Source organism: Eubalaena glacialis, chromosome 1 (genome assembly GCF_028564815.1).
Source record: "Eubalaena glacialis isolate mEubGla1 chromosome 1, mEubGla1.1.hap2.+ XY, whole genome shotgun sequence".
Classification (NCBI taxonomy): Eukaryota; Metazoa; Chordata; class Mammalia; order Artiodactyla; family Balaenidae; genus Eubalaena; species Eubalaena glacialis.
The window spans coordinates 238,057,859-238,073,887 of record NC_083716.1 but is presented as its reverse complement, the minus strand read 5'-3'; the positions used below and the strand labels follow the sequence as shown (position 1 = coordinate 238,073,887).

The 16,029-nt window shown below is 57.3% G+C and overlaps 2 protein-coding genes across 3 annotated transcripts in view; both read left to right on the top strand.

The window, feature by feature from the left end:
* The window catches only part of PER2 (period circadian regulator 2), a 38,441-nt gene extending 30,907 nt beyond the window's left edge, over positions 1-7,534 (top strand). The window contains exons 19-23 of the mRNA XM_061206325.1: positions 207-1,003; positions 2,022-2,208; positions 3,155-3,344; positions 4,312-4,462; positions 6,937-7,534. Coding sequence (XP_061062308.1) covers positions 207-1,003; positions 2,022-2,208; positions 3,155-3,344; positions 4,312-4,462; positions 6,937-7,086 — 1,475 coding nt within the window. The 3' untranslated portion in view covers positions 7,087-7,534. The remainder of the gene's footprint in view (positions 1-206; positions 1,004-2,021; positions 2,209-3,154; positions 3,345-4,311; positions 4,463-6,936) is intronic.
* Positions 7,535-13,536: 6,002 nt separating this feature from the next.
* On the top strand, positions 13,537-15,559 carry HES6 (hes family bHLH transcription factor 6). Of its 2 annotated transcripts, none has more exons than XM_061206306.1 (4): positions 13,537-13,687; positions 13,761-13,847; positions 13,957-14,038; positions 14,259-15,559. In XM_061206306.1, exons 1-4 carry the CDS (start codon positions 13,607-13,609, stop codon positions 14,681-14,683), a joined length of 675 nt encoding a protein of 224 aa, XP_061062289.1. In that variant the 5' UTR covers positions 13,537-13,606; the 3' UTR covers positions 14,684-15,559. The 2 variants fall into 2 exon arrangements, with proteins under 2 accessions (XP_061062289.1, XP_061062296.1); XM_061206313.1 differs by having other exon boundaries at positions 13,957-13,998; positions 14,259-14,387.
* Positions 15,560-16,029: the final 470 nt, after the last annotated feature.

Genomic DNA, 16,029 nt, shown 5'->3' with positions numbered 1-16,029 from the left:
TGATTTTTCTCACTTTACTGAGGATCCGGGAAGACCGGATGGTGGCCCCATGATCCCCAGGCCGGCGATGGGGAGGGTGGGACTGACTGTTGAACTGAGAGGTGCCTTCCGGTTTCTGAGGTTCTACAAATCTCTGAGAATTGATGTAACAGGAAACATAACATAATTTTTACATTTTAACTCTTGTTGTTTTCCCATTATTCTAGCTGCTCCCGGACTAAGAAATACCTCTGGAATAGATTCATCTTGGAAAAAAACCGGGAAGAACAGAAAACTTAAGTCCAGACGGGTCAAGCCTCGAGACTCCTCGGGGAGCACTGGGTCCGGGGGGCCCCCGCCCCAGCGGCTGCCGCTGGTGGGCCTGAATGCCACAGCCTGGTCACCGTCGGACACGTCCCAGTCCAGCTGCCCCGCGATGCCCTTCCCCGCCCCGGTGCCCGCTTACTCCCTGCCCCTGTTTCCAGCCCCAGGGATAGTGCCAGCTCCAGGGACCGTGGCAGCAGCGCCCGGAGCTCCCCACGCCGGCCTGGCACTGCCCGTGGACACGCAGCGCGAGTTCGCGGTCCAGCCCCCATCGTTTGCCGGCCCCTTGGCCCCGGTCGTGGCCTTGGTCTTACCCAGCTGCTCCTTCTCCCCGGTGACCCCGAGCCTGCCCCCCGCTTTCTTCCCCGGCCAGCCGAACTTGCCGTCCGAGGTGATTCCTGCCTCGCAGCCCGAGTTCCCTGGTCGGACCTCATCCCCCAAACAGCCGCACGCGTGTCCGCCGGCAGAGCGTGGGCCGCCCGAGTCGCGCGTGGCCGCCCGGGCCGCCCCGCCCTCAGCCGCGGGGCCCGCAGGCAGGACGTCGCCGCCGCTCTTCCAGTCCCGCGGGAGCTCGCCCCTGCAGCTCAACCTGCTGCAGCTGGAGGAGGCCCCCGAGGGCGGCTCTGCGGCCGCAGGGACCACGGGGCCCGACTGCAAGCCTGGCTCGGCCTGGGACCGGCGGCCCGAGGCACCGCCGACCGTAAGGATCTCCCGATGCCCTTTGTCTAACTAAGGCAGGTGGCGAACGCGGGCACCGCGGGTGGGTCACGGACACCCTCACCTCAGGTGGTCCCTGCACGGAGGTGACTACCAAAGCATTTCAATTCCGACATAAACACATGTGCTAGGAAGTAACATTTTCCAGGTAAAGGACCCTATCAGAGTAGACCAGTTTTTATTGTCTTGGGATCTGAAGAGACAAAGGGAGATGGATGGTCTGATGGTGGATGCAGGCTCCAAATAGCCACAGGTGATTTCGTGACTCGTCGTCATGGGCCTCCAAGCTTTAAATGAATACTTCGAGGATAAAGCACAGTCAGGTTAAAGGTCAGAACGGAGGCTCTTTGGAGGGCAGCTGGCAGCAGAGGGGCTCACAGTGAGGGAGCAGGGCCAGGAGGGAGCTGGAAACCAGTGCCGTGGGTGCCCATCCTCCCAAGTCTTGAGGGACGTTGGCGTGTGATCCGTGGGCCCTCCGAGGAAGGAGCTGCGTGGGGCTCCCCTGCCCGTGCTTCTGGGAGAGCAAGTGGGAACAGAGTGGGTGTCCCAGCACGGCTGCTGCCCTCCTGCCTCCCGGGCCTACAGTCTGGGTTCCAAGGGTTGGAGGGTTGGGGTGCTCCCAGGCCAGGCCCCCCTCACGCCCAAGCCCGTCCGCACTCTGGGGGTGCGGGAGCCAGGAAGCCAGAGCCCTGCCGCTGTGAGGAGCAGCTTTGGGGTGCTGTAGAAGACACTTGCCCGCTGTGGCGGAGGAACAAGTGTAAGGCTTCCCCCACAGGGATCCAAGAGCTGCCGTCTTTAGTGGAACTCTCCCCAAATTAAATTTAATTAGATGGCATCCATCCCACCACCAAGAGGCCCGCTGTGGTCCCAGTAACCACGGGGTCTGCACGTGTGGCACGTGAAGGAAGGGCCAGCGGTCCAAGGAGAGCGCACCCACTGTGTCCCTGAGAGTCTGGTGCAGACAAGACACCTGACTTGGTGTCTCCTCCCTGTTCCCAAAGTGTGACAAGCCCAAGGACGCCCAGAGCAGCGACGCCCTGTCCGCGTCCAGTGGCCTGCTCCGCCTCCTGCTGCACGAGGACCTCTGCTCGGCCGCGGGCTCAGCCCCGTCTGGGAGCGGGGCCTCCGCCACCTCCTGCTCCCTGGGCTCCGGCTCGCTGGGCTGCGACGCATCCAGAAGCGGGGCAGGTATGTAGGTGGTGCTGGGAGCACCTGGGAGTTGGGGCGGGGTGGGAGGTGTTAGGTGTGTTTGGAAGATTGTCACGTGATACACCTGGGTGTCCTTGACTCTCCGCACCCCAGGGAGCCAGTCACCCCAAGGCCGCAGGCTGACTTGGGCAGGGCCCCGCGTCAGGTGCAGCCTGGGTCCCGACATCCAGGCATCCAGCTGCACCCCGAGCGGCTCCTTGGAGCCCACGGCAGTTCAGACAGGCCCCTGGGCTCCTCCTACCCGGCTCCACCTGTGCGGACGGCAGCCCCGGCCCGTCCCAGTTCCCTCTGTTACCCGTCACTCTCGACCTCAGCGGCACTGCAGGCCCCCACCCCAGCTGGCCCTGGTTGGACTGTCCCTGGGGCTCCCCGGGTGTGCCAGGAGGGCTGGCAGTGGCTCGCCTTCCTGAGTTAGATCCCCTGGTGAGACCCTAGCGTGTGGACCGACCAGGGTCGTTCAGGTGTGATCTGGAACCGCCCCACGGGAAGAGCACACGCTCTCCCCAGACTGTAAGACCCCCGCTTCCCTGAAGTGAGCGGGCCCCTCTCCCTGCGGGAGGCGTGCTGGGAAGCACTCCGGGACAGCCACCTGCCACTCACAGGGGCAGCTTCTCTGTGGTCTGGCTTAGTCCGGAGGTAGCGAGCCCTGGAGAGAAGAGCACGGCTTCTAAGATATAGCCCCACCTGGACTCTTCGGGGCCTCCCCAGGAGAGAACCACCGCCATGGTTCCAGCTGATGTCCCGTTTTTAAATTATCCAGACAATTCGAGAATTGGAAAGAGAAGGGAAGATCCACCAACCCAGGCACCAGTTACCAAATAAAACTCTTCCGCTCCCTAACGTTGCCGTTCCTTTACACGAGCACAGTGTGCAAGGTCAGTGCAGTAGTCAAGGTTTTGACCTGCCACGCTTTGTGTTGTTAAAGGCAGCAGCAACACAAGTCACACCAGCAAGTGTTTTGGACGCGTCGACTCCTCAGAGAATAACCACAAAGCAGAAGCGAAGGTGGACGTGGAAGAGAGCGAGCGCCTCAAGTACGTCCTCCAGGACCCCGTCTGGCTGCTCGTGGCCGACACGGACGACAGCGTCATGATGGCGTACCAGATGCCTTCGCGGTAACCGTTCGCCGCCTGCTCGGGACGGTGGAGGGCTGGGTTCAGGACTCCCCAGAACCACAAGGCCAGAGGCCTTCCCTCGGGAGCCTTATCTCAGATTGAGCTGAGTGCACAGATAGAAGCAGGGCCCCTCTAGGTGGTGCCGCTGGCCACACACAGCCCGCAGAGTGACCTGCTACAGGCCTCCAGGATGACGGGCTCTGGGGACCCGCCACGGTGTCACGAGATGTTTACAAAGCATTCGTGCCAACGTCGTCTCTTTTGCTCTGTTGCCAGCAACCCTATGTGGTCAGTGGTGTGTGTGTGTGTGTGTGTGTGTGTGTGTGTGTGTGTGTGTGTATGTCTGTCTGTCTTAGAGATGCAGAAACCAAGAGTCAAGGTGGGTGACCAGCCCAAGGCTGCTGGCTGCTCTGTAGGGACCTGGGTCTGTGCCTCAGCTCTGACCACTCCAGGGAACCTGGAAGCCATCAGGGTCCCTACCCCTGCGCAGTGCCCCCTCGGTGGAGGGAGATGGGGGGGAGGAAGGACGGATTAACCCTGCGGCTCAGAGCAGCCAGGCCTCTGGGCCAGGGGAGCCCAGGGCACCGTCTCCAGGACTGCTGCGGGGCAGGCCAGTGTCGGCAGGTGTCAGGGGAGGGCTCGTCTACCTACCACCTCGCTGGTGAGAACCTCCCGGGCACAGAACCAGGTGTCTGCACATACCCGGCTCCCACGGCTGCGCTAAAGTGAAATGAAAATCAGAACTCGGTGTATCATCTTCATAGAAAAACTACAGACTATCTACTAGGGAGATGAAGTTACCTTAAATAGGGTAATTTATTTTAAATGGAAAGGAAATTTAAACAAAATCATCTAAAATTACATGATCAATACTGGAAGTGTTGGTAGAAAATGAGCATATTCTTTAAAACAAAAAAAAGCCCTTGAGACGTTCTAAAGCTTCCCTATTTCTCAATATCTCACGAAGAAGTCTAGAAACGGTCCTGCAGGAGGACATGGAGAAGCTGAAGGTGCTGCAGAGGCTGCAGCCCAGGTTCACAGACAGGCAGAAGCAGGAGCTGCAGGACGTGCACCCGTGGATGCGGTCGGGCGGCCTGCCCGCGGCCCTCGACGCGGCGGTGAGCTCTGGGACGGCTGTCCTGACTTTGCGTTAAGAGGCACTGTGACGAGAATGCTCTGTGCTGTCTTTGCGACCGTCCTGTACCTTTAAAACTTCGAAGATCAAAAGTGCATTAAAAAAAAAATACCACGACACTGTTAGGTTTCCTTCAAAGAACTGTCTTCCAATGGCTTTTCAACACTGTTTCCAAAAAGGTCTCCTAAATATCTCGTCTCAATCACATGCTGAAATTTGAATTTTTTTTCTTTCGATTCTGTTTCCAATGAAAACACACACACACACACTTCCTCTGTCATAAACCCTCAACATCCACGTAGACCATTAAGTAACAGGGGGACAGCAGGTCCCCACCCTCCCTCCCACTCTCGCCAGGCTGCCCCTCCTGTCTCTGTTCCTTCCCGAGGGTCCCAGAGGTGTCTCTGTACCCCAGCTCCTCTCCCCCACTCCCCCCAGAGCACCCCCATACCAGCACTGCCCGGGAGGCTGCTCTCGTCAAGGCCTCCACGTCCAGCAGCTGAATCCACTGACGTCTCCGCCCTCACCCTAACCGACCCACTAGCGGCATTCCACCACGGCCGGCCCCTCCTCTGAGAGCGCCCCTCCCTTGACCCCTGCCCCTTGGCCCCTCCCTTGGCCCCGGCCCCTTGGCCCCTCGCTCTTGTCCCCGTCAGTGTGGACGCGCCCAGGCTCAGGGTTTGCACCTTCCTCTTCTGTCTACACTCCCTCCGGCGCTGTCAGCTCTCTCCTCCTGACCGAAAGTAGCGTCTCCATGCCGAGACTCCCTAGCGTCCACCTCCGTCGAACTTCATCTGCCGTCCTGGTTATGCTCAGAGAGAACCAGCCCACCCACTCTCTTCCCACCCACTCGAGGGCGACTCCGTCACCCCCCTTGCTCGGGCCACAGACCTCTGGAGTCTTCCTCTCGTGCCGCATCCAGTCCATTAGCAGGTCCTACTGGCCTGACCTTCAGGGTGGCTGGAAACCAGCCCCTTCCCATCCCCTCCAGCATCACCACCCTGGTCCACGCCACAGTGCTGCTTCACCTGATTGTCACAGTATCCCCCCCGCTGCACTCTGTTCCCCCTTGTCCCCTACAGTGAGATCACGTCACCCCTCAGCTCTGAGCCCTTCCAGTGGGGCCCCTTCTCAATCAGGATAAATTGCTGCAAAGCCATTAAAATATGACACCCCCTCCCCACAGCTCCCATCTCCCCTCACTCCCTCCTCTCCAGTTGTTCCCTGAAATCATCGAGCAGGCTTCTGCCTCAGGGCCTTTGCACCTGCCCTTCCCTCTGCTTGGAATCCTCTTTCCTCAGACAGACACATGGCTCACTCCGGCTTCCTTCAAGTCTTTTTTTCACATGCTGCTGTGTTATTTATCTAATACTACCTAGCAAATAACCCCAGAACTTAGCAGCTTAAAATAATAATCATTTATTATCTCCCACTGTTTCTTTGGGTTGGGAATTTAAGAGTAACTTAGCTGGTTGGTTCTGGCTTAGGGTCTCTCCTGAGGTCGAAGGTGAGATATCGGCCGGGGCTCGTGCCATCTGAAGACAGGATGGTGGCTGGAAGATCCCCTTCCAAGGAGGATCCCTCACGTGCCTGCACGTTGGTGCTGGCTGTTGGCAGGAGGCCTCAGTTCCTTGCCGTGTGGATCTGTCCATCGGGCTGCTTGTGTATCCTCATGACACGATCCCGGCCTCCCCAGAGAGATCTGAGGGGCTGCAGTGCCTGTTACAACCCACATGTCACCTGCATCACCTCCTCTTTGTTAGTGGCCCGTCACTGAGTCCAGGCCTCCACCTTCTGAGGAAGGGGTGTCAAAGAATTTGTGGGCGTATTTGAAAACCACCACAGTCACTCTCCCAGTGGCCTTTTCTGAACGTCAATAAAATTACAGACGTCCTCACATGCCTCATTCCATGTCAGCCCCGCACTTCCCATCTTTTAATACACTGTGGAGCATTTCTCATTCGGCTACTAGGAGATCACCTCCACTGGGACACAGATTTTCCTCTTTGTTCACTGCTGACTCCCAGTGCTTAGAACGTGCCTGGAACACGACAGGTGCTTAACAGGTAGTTGGGAAATGAACAAATGAGACGGTACGTTGTTGCTATCCCATTCTACAGATTAGAAAACTGAGGTTAGAGAAGGTAGGTAGCAACTCCATGTCCCACAGGCAGAAAGAGGAGGAGCTGGCACTAGAGCCTCTGGTTGATGCTGTCCCCTCGCTATGCACAGCCACCTCTCAGACAAGGGAGGGGCCTGGGGAGCTGGGAGCGGGGACCCCTTGGGAAGAGCTCTGGCTCCTTGGAGAGCGGGCAGGGGTCCCACGCCCAGTGGCACCTGCTCGCCCTCCAGCAGCCTCACGGCTGACACCTGATCACCTGCACCTTTCTCAGCTTGAACTACTTTTTCGTACCAAAGATCTCATTTTTGTTACTGATTTACATTTTTTCTTTTAAGGAATGCGTTTGCTGTGAAAACAAGGGAAAAGACAACATTTGCGTGCGGTATGAGGAAGCTACCCCTACTCTGGGACTCAGCGGAACAACCGACACCACAGAAGAGGAAAACGGACCCTCCCTGAGTCACAGTAACGAAGGGCAGACGTAACCCCCGCAGCGGGACAGCCAGTGGCATACATTAGATGGTGCTCTGAGGAGAGGGAGGGTCTTCACCTGTGTTTCTAATGAAATGGACGGATATACTTACATGGCTTTTTTTGTTTTAGAAAAAAACCCCATCGTTTTCCGAAGGGGTGATTTGAAACCATGGAGGGTAGGAGAAGTTTGGGAAGAAATAGTTTTTTGTATTTAAAATATAAATATGGAGTTTTCGGGGACAGGGGAGGAGATTTTCATCATTGTTTAACTTGAGAAAGACTGCTTCCCTCCTTGTGTCGGGGAGGCGGCTGAGTGCTCTCAGCCAGAGCACCAGTGTCTGCTGGCTCCCCGTGGGCGATCCCGAGGCATCGCACCGGGCTGTGACCAACAGCTAGGATGCCACAGGTGACTCCAAGCTGAGGGGCCAGCCTTTCAGAGCTTCCCCAGGGTGTGTTTGGGTCAGATCAAATTATGTCCTCTCTGGGGGGCTGCTTTTTATCTAAATTATTTAGTCAGACTAGATGTTTTTAAAACATACCAAGTGGAGATCACAGCCTCCGCTAATTTTCTTTCAAAATGTTTTGCGTTAAATGGCGTGAAGCGTAGTTTGGCAGACCAGCAGCTTCAGCTTCAAGTGTGGTAGCAGCAAACATTTCATCTGACGTAGCTTAAGTTTGGGGTGAACGAAGTTGAAATGCTCGCTCTGGACTAAAGAAGCCTAGTGGTTTGTGTGACCAACTCCATCATAGAAATATACGTCCTCAGAAATACACAGACCTTTCTGTATATTTGACATCATTCTCGTATCCTTTTCACACCGGGATAGCCAATATGTAGATAAAAAACACATTGTCGGTCATCCCCTTATTGTGACTTCCCTCTGCAAACCAGGCTTTGATCGCCACACTTGGGACCGACTCGTATTTATTCTTTGATTGGCACTTCCCAGACATCAGCTCTGGCCCAGCCAAGCCAGCGTTTTCTCCTGACTTAGCTGGTGGCTGCATCTGTGTTTTCCAGGGTGCCGTGAGCTAACCGCTCCCACCACACCTGGGCTGGAACACTGACCCTCATTCTTTTCATGAACCTGACCTCATTGGTGCGACTTCCGGTCTCTGTGGTGATGTCCACTGGTGTCGCTGGCACTTTCAGGTGAATGGGACACTTGGGGAAAAGTGAGACCAGACGGCCCAACTTTTTGCAAAACCTCGTATTGCTTCGTCTATCCCAAAGATTGTCTGGAAAAATGTTACATTGGTCCCTAGGGTGAATGAGAAGCTGCCAGTGATGAAACAACTGACTTACAATTGCATTACGTCTGTAGAAAGTTAAAAGGGGGCAGCTTCCCCTGTTCTTTGATGGAGAAGCAGCTACTAGAACAGGTGAAGTCTCCTTGTAATCCAGTTGGTTTTCATAGTAAAACCACTTTATGCCTGAATATCAATCCTATTTTTCATAAACTCGAACACAGAAAGTTTAATTTTTTTTTTTTTTTAATTTACAAAGCAACATCACCTGCAGATACCCAAGACAAGGTGTAGTCTATGCATTTGTGTGCAGACTAGATGCTACAAACTGCTTCCTGCCACTAAAGTCAGATCATTAAGGGATTAGATGGGAGTCAAAGTTGCATTGACTTTCCCTAAACACAAGACTGCCAACACGTTCTCTCCTGTTAAGAATGTTTACCGTCAGCATTATCTTACCATTTATGTATATTCATTGATAACTGCTGCGTAGCTTTGACGTGTGCTGAGAAGTTGACAGCAGGAGCATTTTGTGAAATTGTTTACACGGTGTCACGCATCGGGTCTTACATTTTCGTTAGTATGTGTGCTTACACGGGTGTTATAAAAAACTTCTTCTCGACTTTAAACTGAGCCTTCTTTTTAATATATTCCTAAAAAGATATGTAAATAAGCTCTCAGAGTCTGTGTAATGACGTGTTAAGCCTTGCTGGACAAGTGGTTTGTTTATGTGCAAACCAGACTTTCTTCACCCAGTGCAATATGTTTGTTGGACTGCTTGTGTCTTTTTATGACTTTTTGCCTTTTAGAAAATTGGTAAATAAAGCAAGTATATTTTTATTTTTATTTGTGTGTATTTTTAATGTAGCACAGAGGAACAGGAACCTGAATAGAGATCAAAGATTATCAAAATCTTTTTTAGAAAAAAGAACCCTAGAAATCTGGGTTAGGAACTCTTCTGTCACAAAGGCCCCCCTCACCTCTTCCCCTGCACAGGGTGCCTCTCGCTGGTCCCTTCCCGTCTCTGTGTGTCTCTCTGACATGCAGCCCCACCCCAGTGAACTCCCAACGATTTAGATCTAATCCCGGAGTCCCGTTCCCCCATGGTTTTTCACTCACAGATGGGGAGTAGGGCCGCTCAGCTCAGCCCCTGGTGCCCCCGTCCACTCTGCGGTGACCCCAGGCACCTGCTCCATTCTCTTCCTGCCTCCTCCAGGGTAGTCTGTCTCACCTGGGCCGGCTGCCTGTGTGCTGGCCACGGGGCTGAAGGCAGAGTGATCTAAAGGACCTCACGTCTCCATCAGAGGTGATACAGGCAGCGCGGCAGTCTCCTCCCACCCCACCCCCCAGTCCTTCCTTCCACAGCGATGAAGTCGTGCAGGGCCTGGTCAAAACAGTGGAGGCCTGCTCCCTCCCCCACCCCACTTTTCACACCAGGACCGTATTGTGGTGTCGGAGCAGGGAGATGAATGGATCCTGGCCCTGGTGCCCAGCCTTCCAGAAGCTCCCTGAGCAGGAGGGAGGGCTCGACGCCGCTTCCTGTCCTGGCTGCCTAAATCCAAGTGGTGATTGCGGGCTGGGGAGGCAAAGTCCTCCCAGTGAGCATGGAGGCCTCTGCAAAGCCGCTAAGTGGCCAGATATGGCTGTTTCACTGAACGTCTGAGTGCCTTCAGGGGCTCTTAACTGCATTTTTATCTACCATATATCCCCAAGGGCATGCCCTCCCCTTATTTCTAAACCAAAAGGAGCTTCTCCAAGCCCCTGGGCTGATTGCCCACGAGGGGCCTGGACATCCATAGGCTGGCCACTGTCTTTGTTCCCTGGGGATGGATTTATGGCTCGCCACCCCAGCCACTAACTGGTCCGCCTGTGGCCACTGCAGCCCTGCCCAGCCTCTGTTGGCCTCTGTTTTTGGATATGAGGGGATCAAAGAGCCCAAATGCTCAGGAAGTCTGTGCTCAGGCAACCTTTGAAGGGGGGATCAGTCCAAGGGACAAATGGCAGGAAGTGTGTCTGCTAGGGGAGGCCATGCAAAGGAGAAAGAATGGGTGTGGTGGTCCTGAGATGGAGTAGCCAGGCTTCTGGGAGGAAAAGGCCAAGCCAGCCAGCCAATGGGCGCACTAAAGGAAATGGAGGCTGACTTCGAAGATGAGGCCTTGGGCAACTTCCAGTCTAACCAAGAAGGATTTTGCTGACTCACACTCCCTGCTCTGTCCCTATACTTTCTTCCCCAAGGGTACTTGGTCAGACTGAGGCATATCCCAGCACTTAATTTCTCCTTCCTTAACTCTAGATAGCATTCCTCAATCCCCCCACCCCATGTAAGACAAGGGTTATGAGGTCCCTAGCCCATGCTTCAGCCTCCTCCCTTCTCCTGACAACTGTCATCTGTCCTTTTGTTTTAACAAAGCAACTTTATATCCTGTAACCATAATTAAGCCTTCCTTGCCTTTTCTATAGATTGACTCTAAAATGTTGAAACCCTATGAACAGTGTTACATTGTTCTGACTGTGAAAGAATTGGCTACTGGGCCAAGTAAGCGCTAAGATTACACTTCTCTTCTTCAGCAGCTTTTTGTTTTTCCCGGAGTTCCTAGTTGCCTTTCATTTTTTGCTTGCACCATTTGCCTTTATCATTCTTCCTCCACCTCCCACATTCAGTTCCCCATCCAATCAGGAAAAGATTAATAGTTTTTTCCCAGAGGCCTTCCCCAGAGCCCTGATCATCCTGTTCCAATACAAACTGTCTTTCAGGGAGAGCATTCTAAAATACTTGTTTGATCTTATTCAAACAATATAATCAATAACGGGAGGGGTATGAATCAGAGTACAAGAAATATCACTGAGTTTATTTTTCCATATCTGAGTTCCTCAGAGTAGTAGAAACTTAATTGTAGTTTCTTGGGGTGGGGGTGGGATCTCCTTCCCTGGGGTGATGTCTAAATGGTGAAGAAAAGTAAAGTTATAGGCCAGCTATCGGCTCTCTCGGGGTTCAGTACTCAAGCCCCTCCCCCACTCTGTCAGTCCCTCCACTAGGAGTACAGGGGGAAGGGTAGTCAGGTCTCTGACCAGGCAGGGGAGGATGGGAGGAAGAGAGCTAAGCTTTCTGGCTTGTGGGGGAGACTGAGGACAACACAGCGTGACTGAAGGAAAGGAGTAGGTTCATACCTGGGTGAACAGTGCAGGGCTGGGGAAGTCTCCGGGCCCTGCTCACAGAAAAGCAAAGAGACAGCCAGGTGAGAATCAGCAGAAGGGGTTCCCAGGTACTTATAGAGGTCAGTGAGGTGACTTTGGGAACCATCAAGCCACTCACCAAACTTGCCCTACCTACAGAGGTCCCTCTGGCGGGGAGCTGAAGTGAAACAGTCACCTGAAGGGCTGCCAGATCCATCTTCAGATGGCTGGGGGCACAGGTGGGTGTCTGTGGCCTAGTCCTGCCACCCCACCACACTGCAGTCCCTGGATTTTTCTTTCCCCTGCTGCCTTCCAGCTAGGCTTGGGACACTCTCTCAATTTCCCTACCTACCCAGTGCTTCTGCTAGGCCAGGCTCTGTGCTGGGGGTAGATAAGGGGTCCTAGGTCAGACTGTACCCCCAGGGATGCTTGGAACCTGGAGGGGCACAGGCCAGACCCTGACAATCCCAGTCCCGGGAGGGAAGCAGAGGACTGGGTAAAGGTGCAGTGCTACTCTAGAGCAGGTCCACTCCCGCTGGGTGGATGGATAGGGAAGCTGAGACCTAACAGTGAGGAAACAGCCACTGAAGGGAGATCCCAGCGTGTTCCAGGTGTAAGGCGCTGTGTGGGCAAAGGCTTCACGGTCTGAAGGCAAATTGGTATTCTGGCTGTGCCAGGAGACGCCGTGGACCTAGGCCGGTGGGGCTGCGGCCAGGCTGGGGTCCCCAGGGAGCTGCCCCACCGCCCACGCACCCCACCCTCAGGGAGGCTGGGCCAGCAGATGGGCGGCCAGCCGTGGGGGTGGCGGTCGTCTGGCGGACACAGGCGCACCCACCGCCCGCTCCCGCCCGAGTGACAAAGCGGCAGAGACAAAGGCGCGGCCAACACCTGTCGCTCTTGGCTAGGCTGCCGCTTTTCTCCGCCCGAAGCGGCTGCAGCTGCCAACTGTCACGGGCATCAAGTTACGGGGACCAGACGGCGGCCTCCGCCAGCCGGGCGGGGGGGGGGGGGGAGGGCTGGGGGGGAAAGGGAGCCGAGGGGGGACGGGGAGGGGTGCCGGGGCAAACGAACAAGGGTGCGGGGAAGGGTGGTTGGCAGGGAGGGCGGGGATCAGGGAAGGGCGAGCTCGGGTTGGGGATCAGGGAAGGGCGGGCGGGGGTGGGAATCAGAGAACGTGGGTTGGGGGGCGGGAGGGCAGGGAAGGGAGGGCGGCGGTGGGTGCTGAGGGGGGAAAAGGAAGCGAAAGAGGGGTCGGGGAGCAAAGGGGACGAGAAGGAAATGAGGGGAACTCCGGTGGTGAGGGCGATGATGACCAGGAGAGAACAGACGGCCTGTGGGGACAGAGGATGACCCGAGAAGGAGAGCCTAGAGATGGAGCGGTGCGGGCGGGCCTGCGGACCCCGCCCCACTAGGATCCCTGAGCGGGCTGAAGGCGGTGTCGACGTTCGGATGTCAGGACCCACAAGCCCGCAAGAAACGCACTGGGGCCAAGAGCCCGCTCCCACCCCCGCTGCCCTAGGGGCCCTCACCTCCCTGGGGCTCTGCAGCCACCCCAGCCCGGACCTGTAGCTCCCTCCAGGCCCGGAGACCGCGGCCTTTGCTGTGGCTCTGGCCGCCAGGACCCCGGCACTCGCGCAGGAGCGTTCCTCTCCTGTTGCACCTTCGGTGAACGAAGTCAAGCGTGAATGAATGAATGGGCAGATGGATGCGCCCCTGCTAGCACGCACCGCAGACCTGGGCGCCTTGCTCGGTGTAGGAAGGGAAACAAGCGCACCCATGGCCACAGCTCTCCGGGTCATCGCCCCCTCCGGTGCCCCACAATGCGGGGGTGGCGTGGAGGCGCGGCTGGACCCCCCAGTCCCCGGCCGCAGGCCACGCCCCGCCAGCTGCCGGCCGACCCCGGCGGCGGGGCCAGACAAAGCACGCCTCTGCCATTGGCTCTCACGAGCAATCGGCGCCTTGAGATGCAAATAAGGCGCTATAAAAGGCGCGGGCGCCGCTGCAGGCGTGAGGACGCGGCGTAAGACGCCAGGGGGTGAGGGCGGCGGCGGCTGAGGGCCGCTGCGCTGCTAGGGGCGCGGGCGCGCTGCGCTCCGGGCGGTGGAGGTCATGGCTCCGCTCCTGGCGCCCGGCCGGGACCGTGCGGCCCGGGAGGATGAGGACGGCTGTGAGGCGCGGGGGGACCGCAAGGTGCTGGCTGTAGCCGCGGATGGGCGGGCGGGGGGCCGCGCAGCGCCGGGGCTCAGTTGCTCGCTTCCCGCAGGCCCGGAAGCCCCTAGTGGAGAAGAAGAGGCGCGCGCGGATCAACGAGAGCTTGCAGGAGCTGCGGCTGCTGCTGGCGGGCGCCGAGGTGAGGCCGGCGGGCGGGCGCCCAGGGGCTGCGGGCGAGCGGGCGGGCGGGGGTCGCCGTCCGGCCTCGCCTCACCGACCCTCCCCACCGGGCGCTCCCGCCGGCGCAGGTGCAGGCCAAGCTGGAGAACGCCGAGGTGCTGGAGCTCACGGTGCGGCGCGTGCAGGGCGCGCTGCGGGGCCGGGCGCGCGGTGAGTGGCGGCGGGGCGCGCGGGCGGGGGCGCGGGGCGCGTTCGCCTGGCCTGCCCCTGCCCGGGACCGAGGACTTCCCCTCCTGGAGCAGGGCGCGCCCCCCGCGTCTCCTGGGTGAGCCTTGTCCCCGCGGGCCGGGCGGGCCGGGCCGGGCCACAGCAATCAGTTGCCGCTCACCGAACCGGGCGCGGCCCTCTCCCCTCCCACCCCTGAACACAGAACGCGAGCAGCTGCAGGCGGAAGCAAGCGAGCGCTTCGCCGCCGGCTACATCCAGTGCATGCACGAGGTGCACACGTTCGTGTCTACGTGCCAGGCAATCGACGCCACCGTCGCCGCCGAGCTCCTGAACCACCTGCTAGAGTCCATGCCGCTGCGCGAGGGCAGCAGCTTCCGGGATCTGCTGGGGGACGCCCTGTCCGGGCCACCGGGAGCCCATGGGCGGAGCAACTGGCCAGTAGGAGGCGCCCTGGGGTCCCCACTGCCCAGCCCCCGGGGCTCCGGGGACGACCAGTGCTCCGACCTGGAGGAGGTCCCCGAAGCTGAACTGAGCCGGGCGCCTGCTGAGGGGCCGGACTTGGTGCCCGCAGCCCTGGGCAGCCTGACCGCCGCCCGCATAGCCCAGAGTGTCTGGAGACCTTGGTGACCATCGGCAGCCTGGGGCCTAAGGGGTGGGCCCTGCCTTCCCATGCTCTATTCCCTCCTCCCTGGGGTCCAGATATCTGGACAGGGGCAGGGTCCTGGATATCTCCCAGGTCTGCTGCCCTCCTCCAGTGGATGCTTGCAGGGCAGTCCCCGATAACCAGCCCAGCCAGGCCCCTGTTTCTTAAGGGAGTAACGTTTATGGACCATCCCCACCCCCACCCCCTGCCCCCCTAGCCCTCTGGTGGGTGGAGGGAAGGAGCTACAGGCAGGAGGAAGTATCTTGCAGGGCTACCAGGTCTCTCACCTGTCCCAGACTTCTCAGGCACTGTGTGGGTCTGGGGGCAGAGGTGACAGAGTGGAGCTGAGCCTCTCGTGAGTGCTGGGCACTAGTGTCCTGGCAGAAGGAGACCTCAGGCCCTGGCAGCCCTGGCCATTCAGCCAGGACACAGGGGAGGCATTCTGCAGCACTGCCCAGAGCTGCCAAAGAGAAGCATGGCTCTCTGTATGTCTTGCGTTTAGCACACTCGAGTTTGTGTATTAGGTTGCCATCAATTGTTCCAATTCTGTTAAGTAAAGGGTTTTGGAGAGTTAGTTACCCTTCTGAAGTATTGCTGAATGCTGTGGTGTCATTAAGGTGTCAAATGCATAAAGACTAAACCAAGCACATTTTTTCCCCATATCTAATGCTGTGAGTGGTTTTAAAACTTCTGACCCTTTATCAGCAAAGTAAGTAGTGTAATGGCAGTGGAGATGGGACACCCCGTGGCATGGTCTCACGTTGGACGGTGCTTCTTCCTCCCTACTGCCAGACCATTCCAGATCGGTTTCCCCTTCAGGTCCCTGGGCCTGGCCTGCACTCCCTGGGAATTGTGTGCATCCTGGCGATGGAAACCACTGCATGTAGTTTGTCTCCAGAGTAACTAAGCAAGAGGGAAACGGCCTGTCCCTGGACCATTCTCTTGTTTGTGAGCTTCCAGGAATAAAACGAATGCCTGATTACTAGCCATATGGTTTGGAAGTTTCTTTCAAAAGTCTGTTTTAAGGTCCATGAGTTTGATGCAGACGTCAGTCTGCTTAGGTGGCCACTTTTCTTGACTGAAGAGGGAGCTTCCCCATTGCCAGTGACCTCGGGGGCATGGAGACCCACCCAGTTCATGGCCCAGGCAGTTTGGACTTAAGGCCAAATTGAGCCCAGGAGGTCAGAACCCTTGGAAGGAGGGTGACGGGATGGGCAGCTGGGGTGTAGGGAGATGGCCCTCTTGGCCTGGGTCTGCAGACAGCATGCGGTCAGCGGATAGCAGTCACTGCCACAGGTATCCCGGCCCCTGCATCTCCTGCTCCAGGACC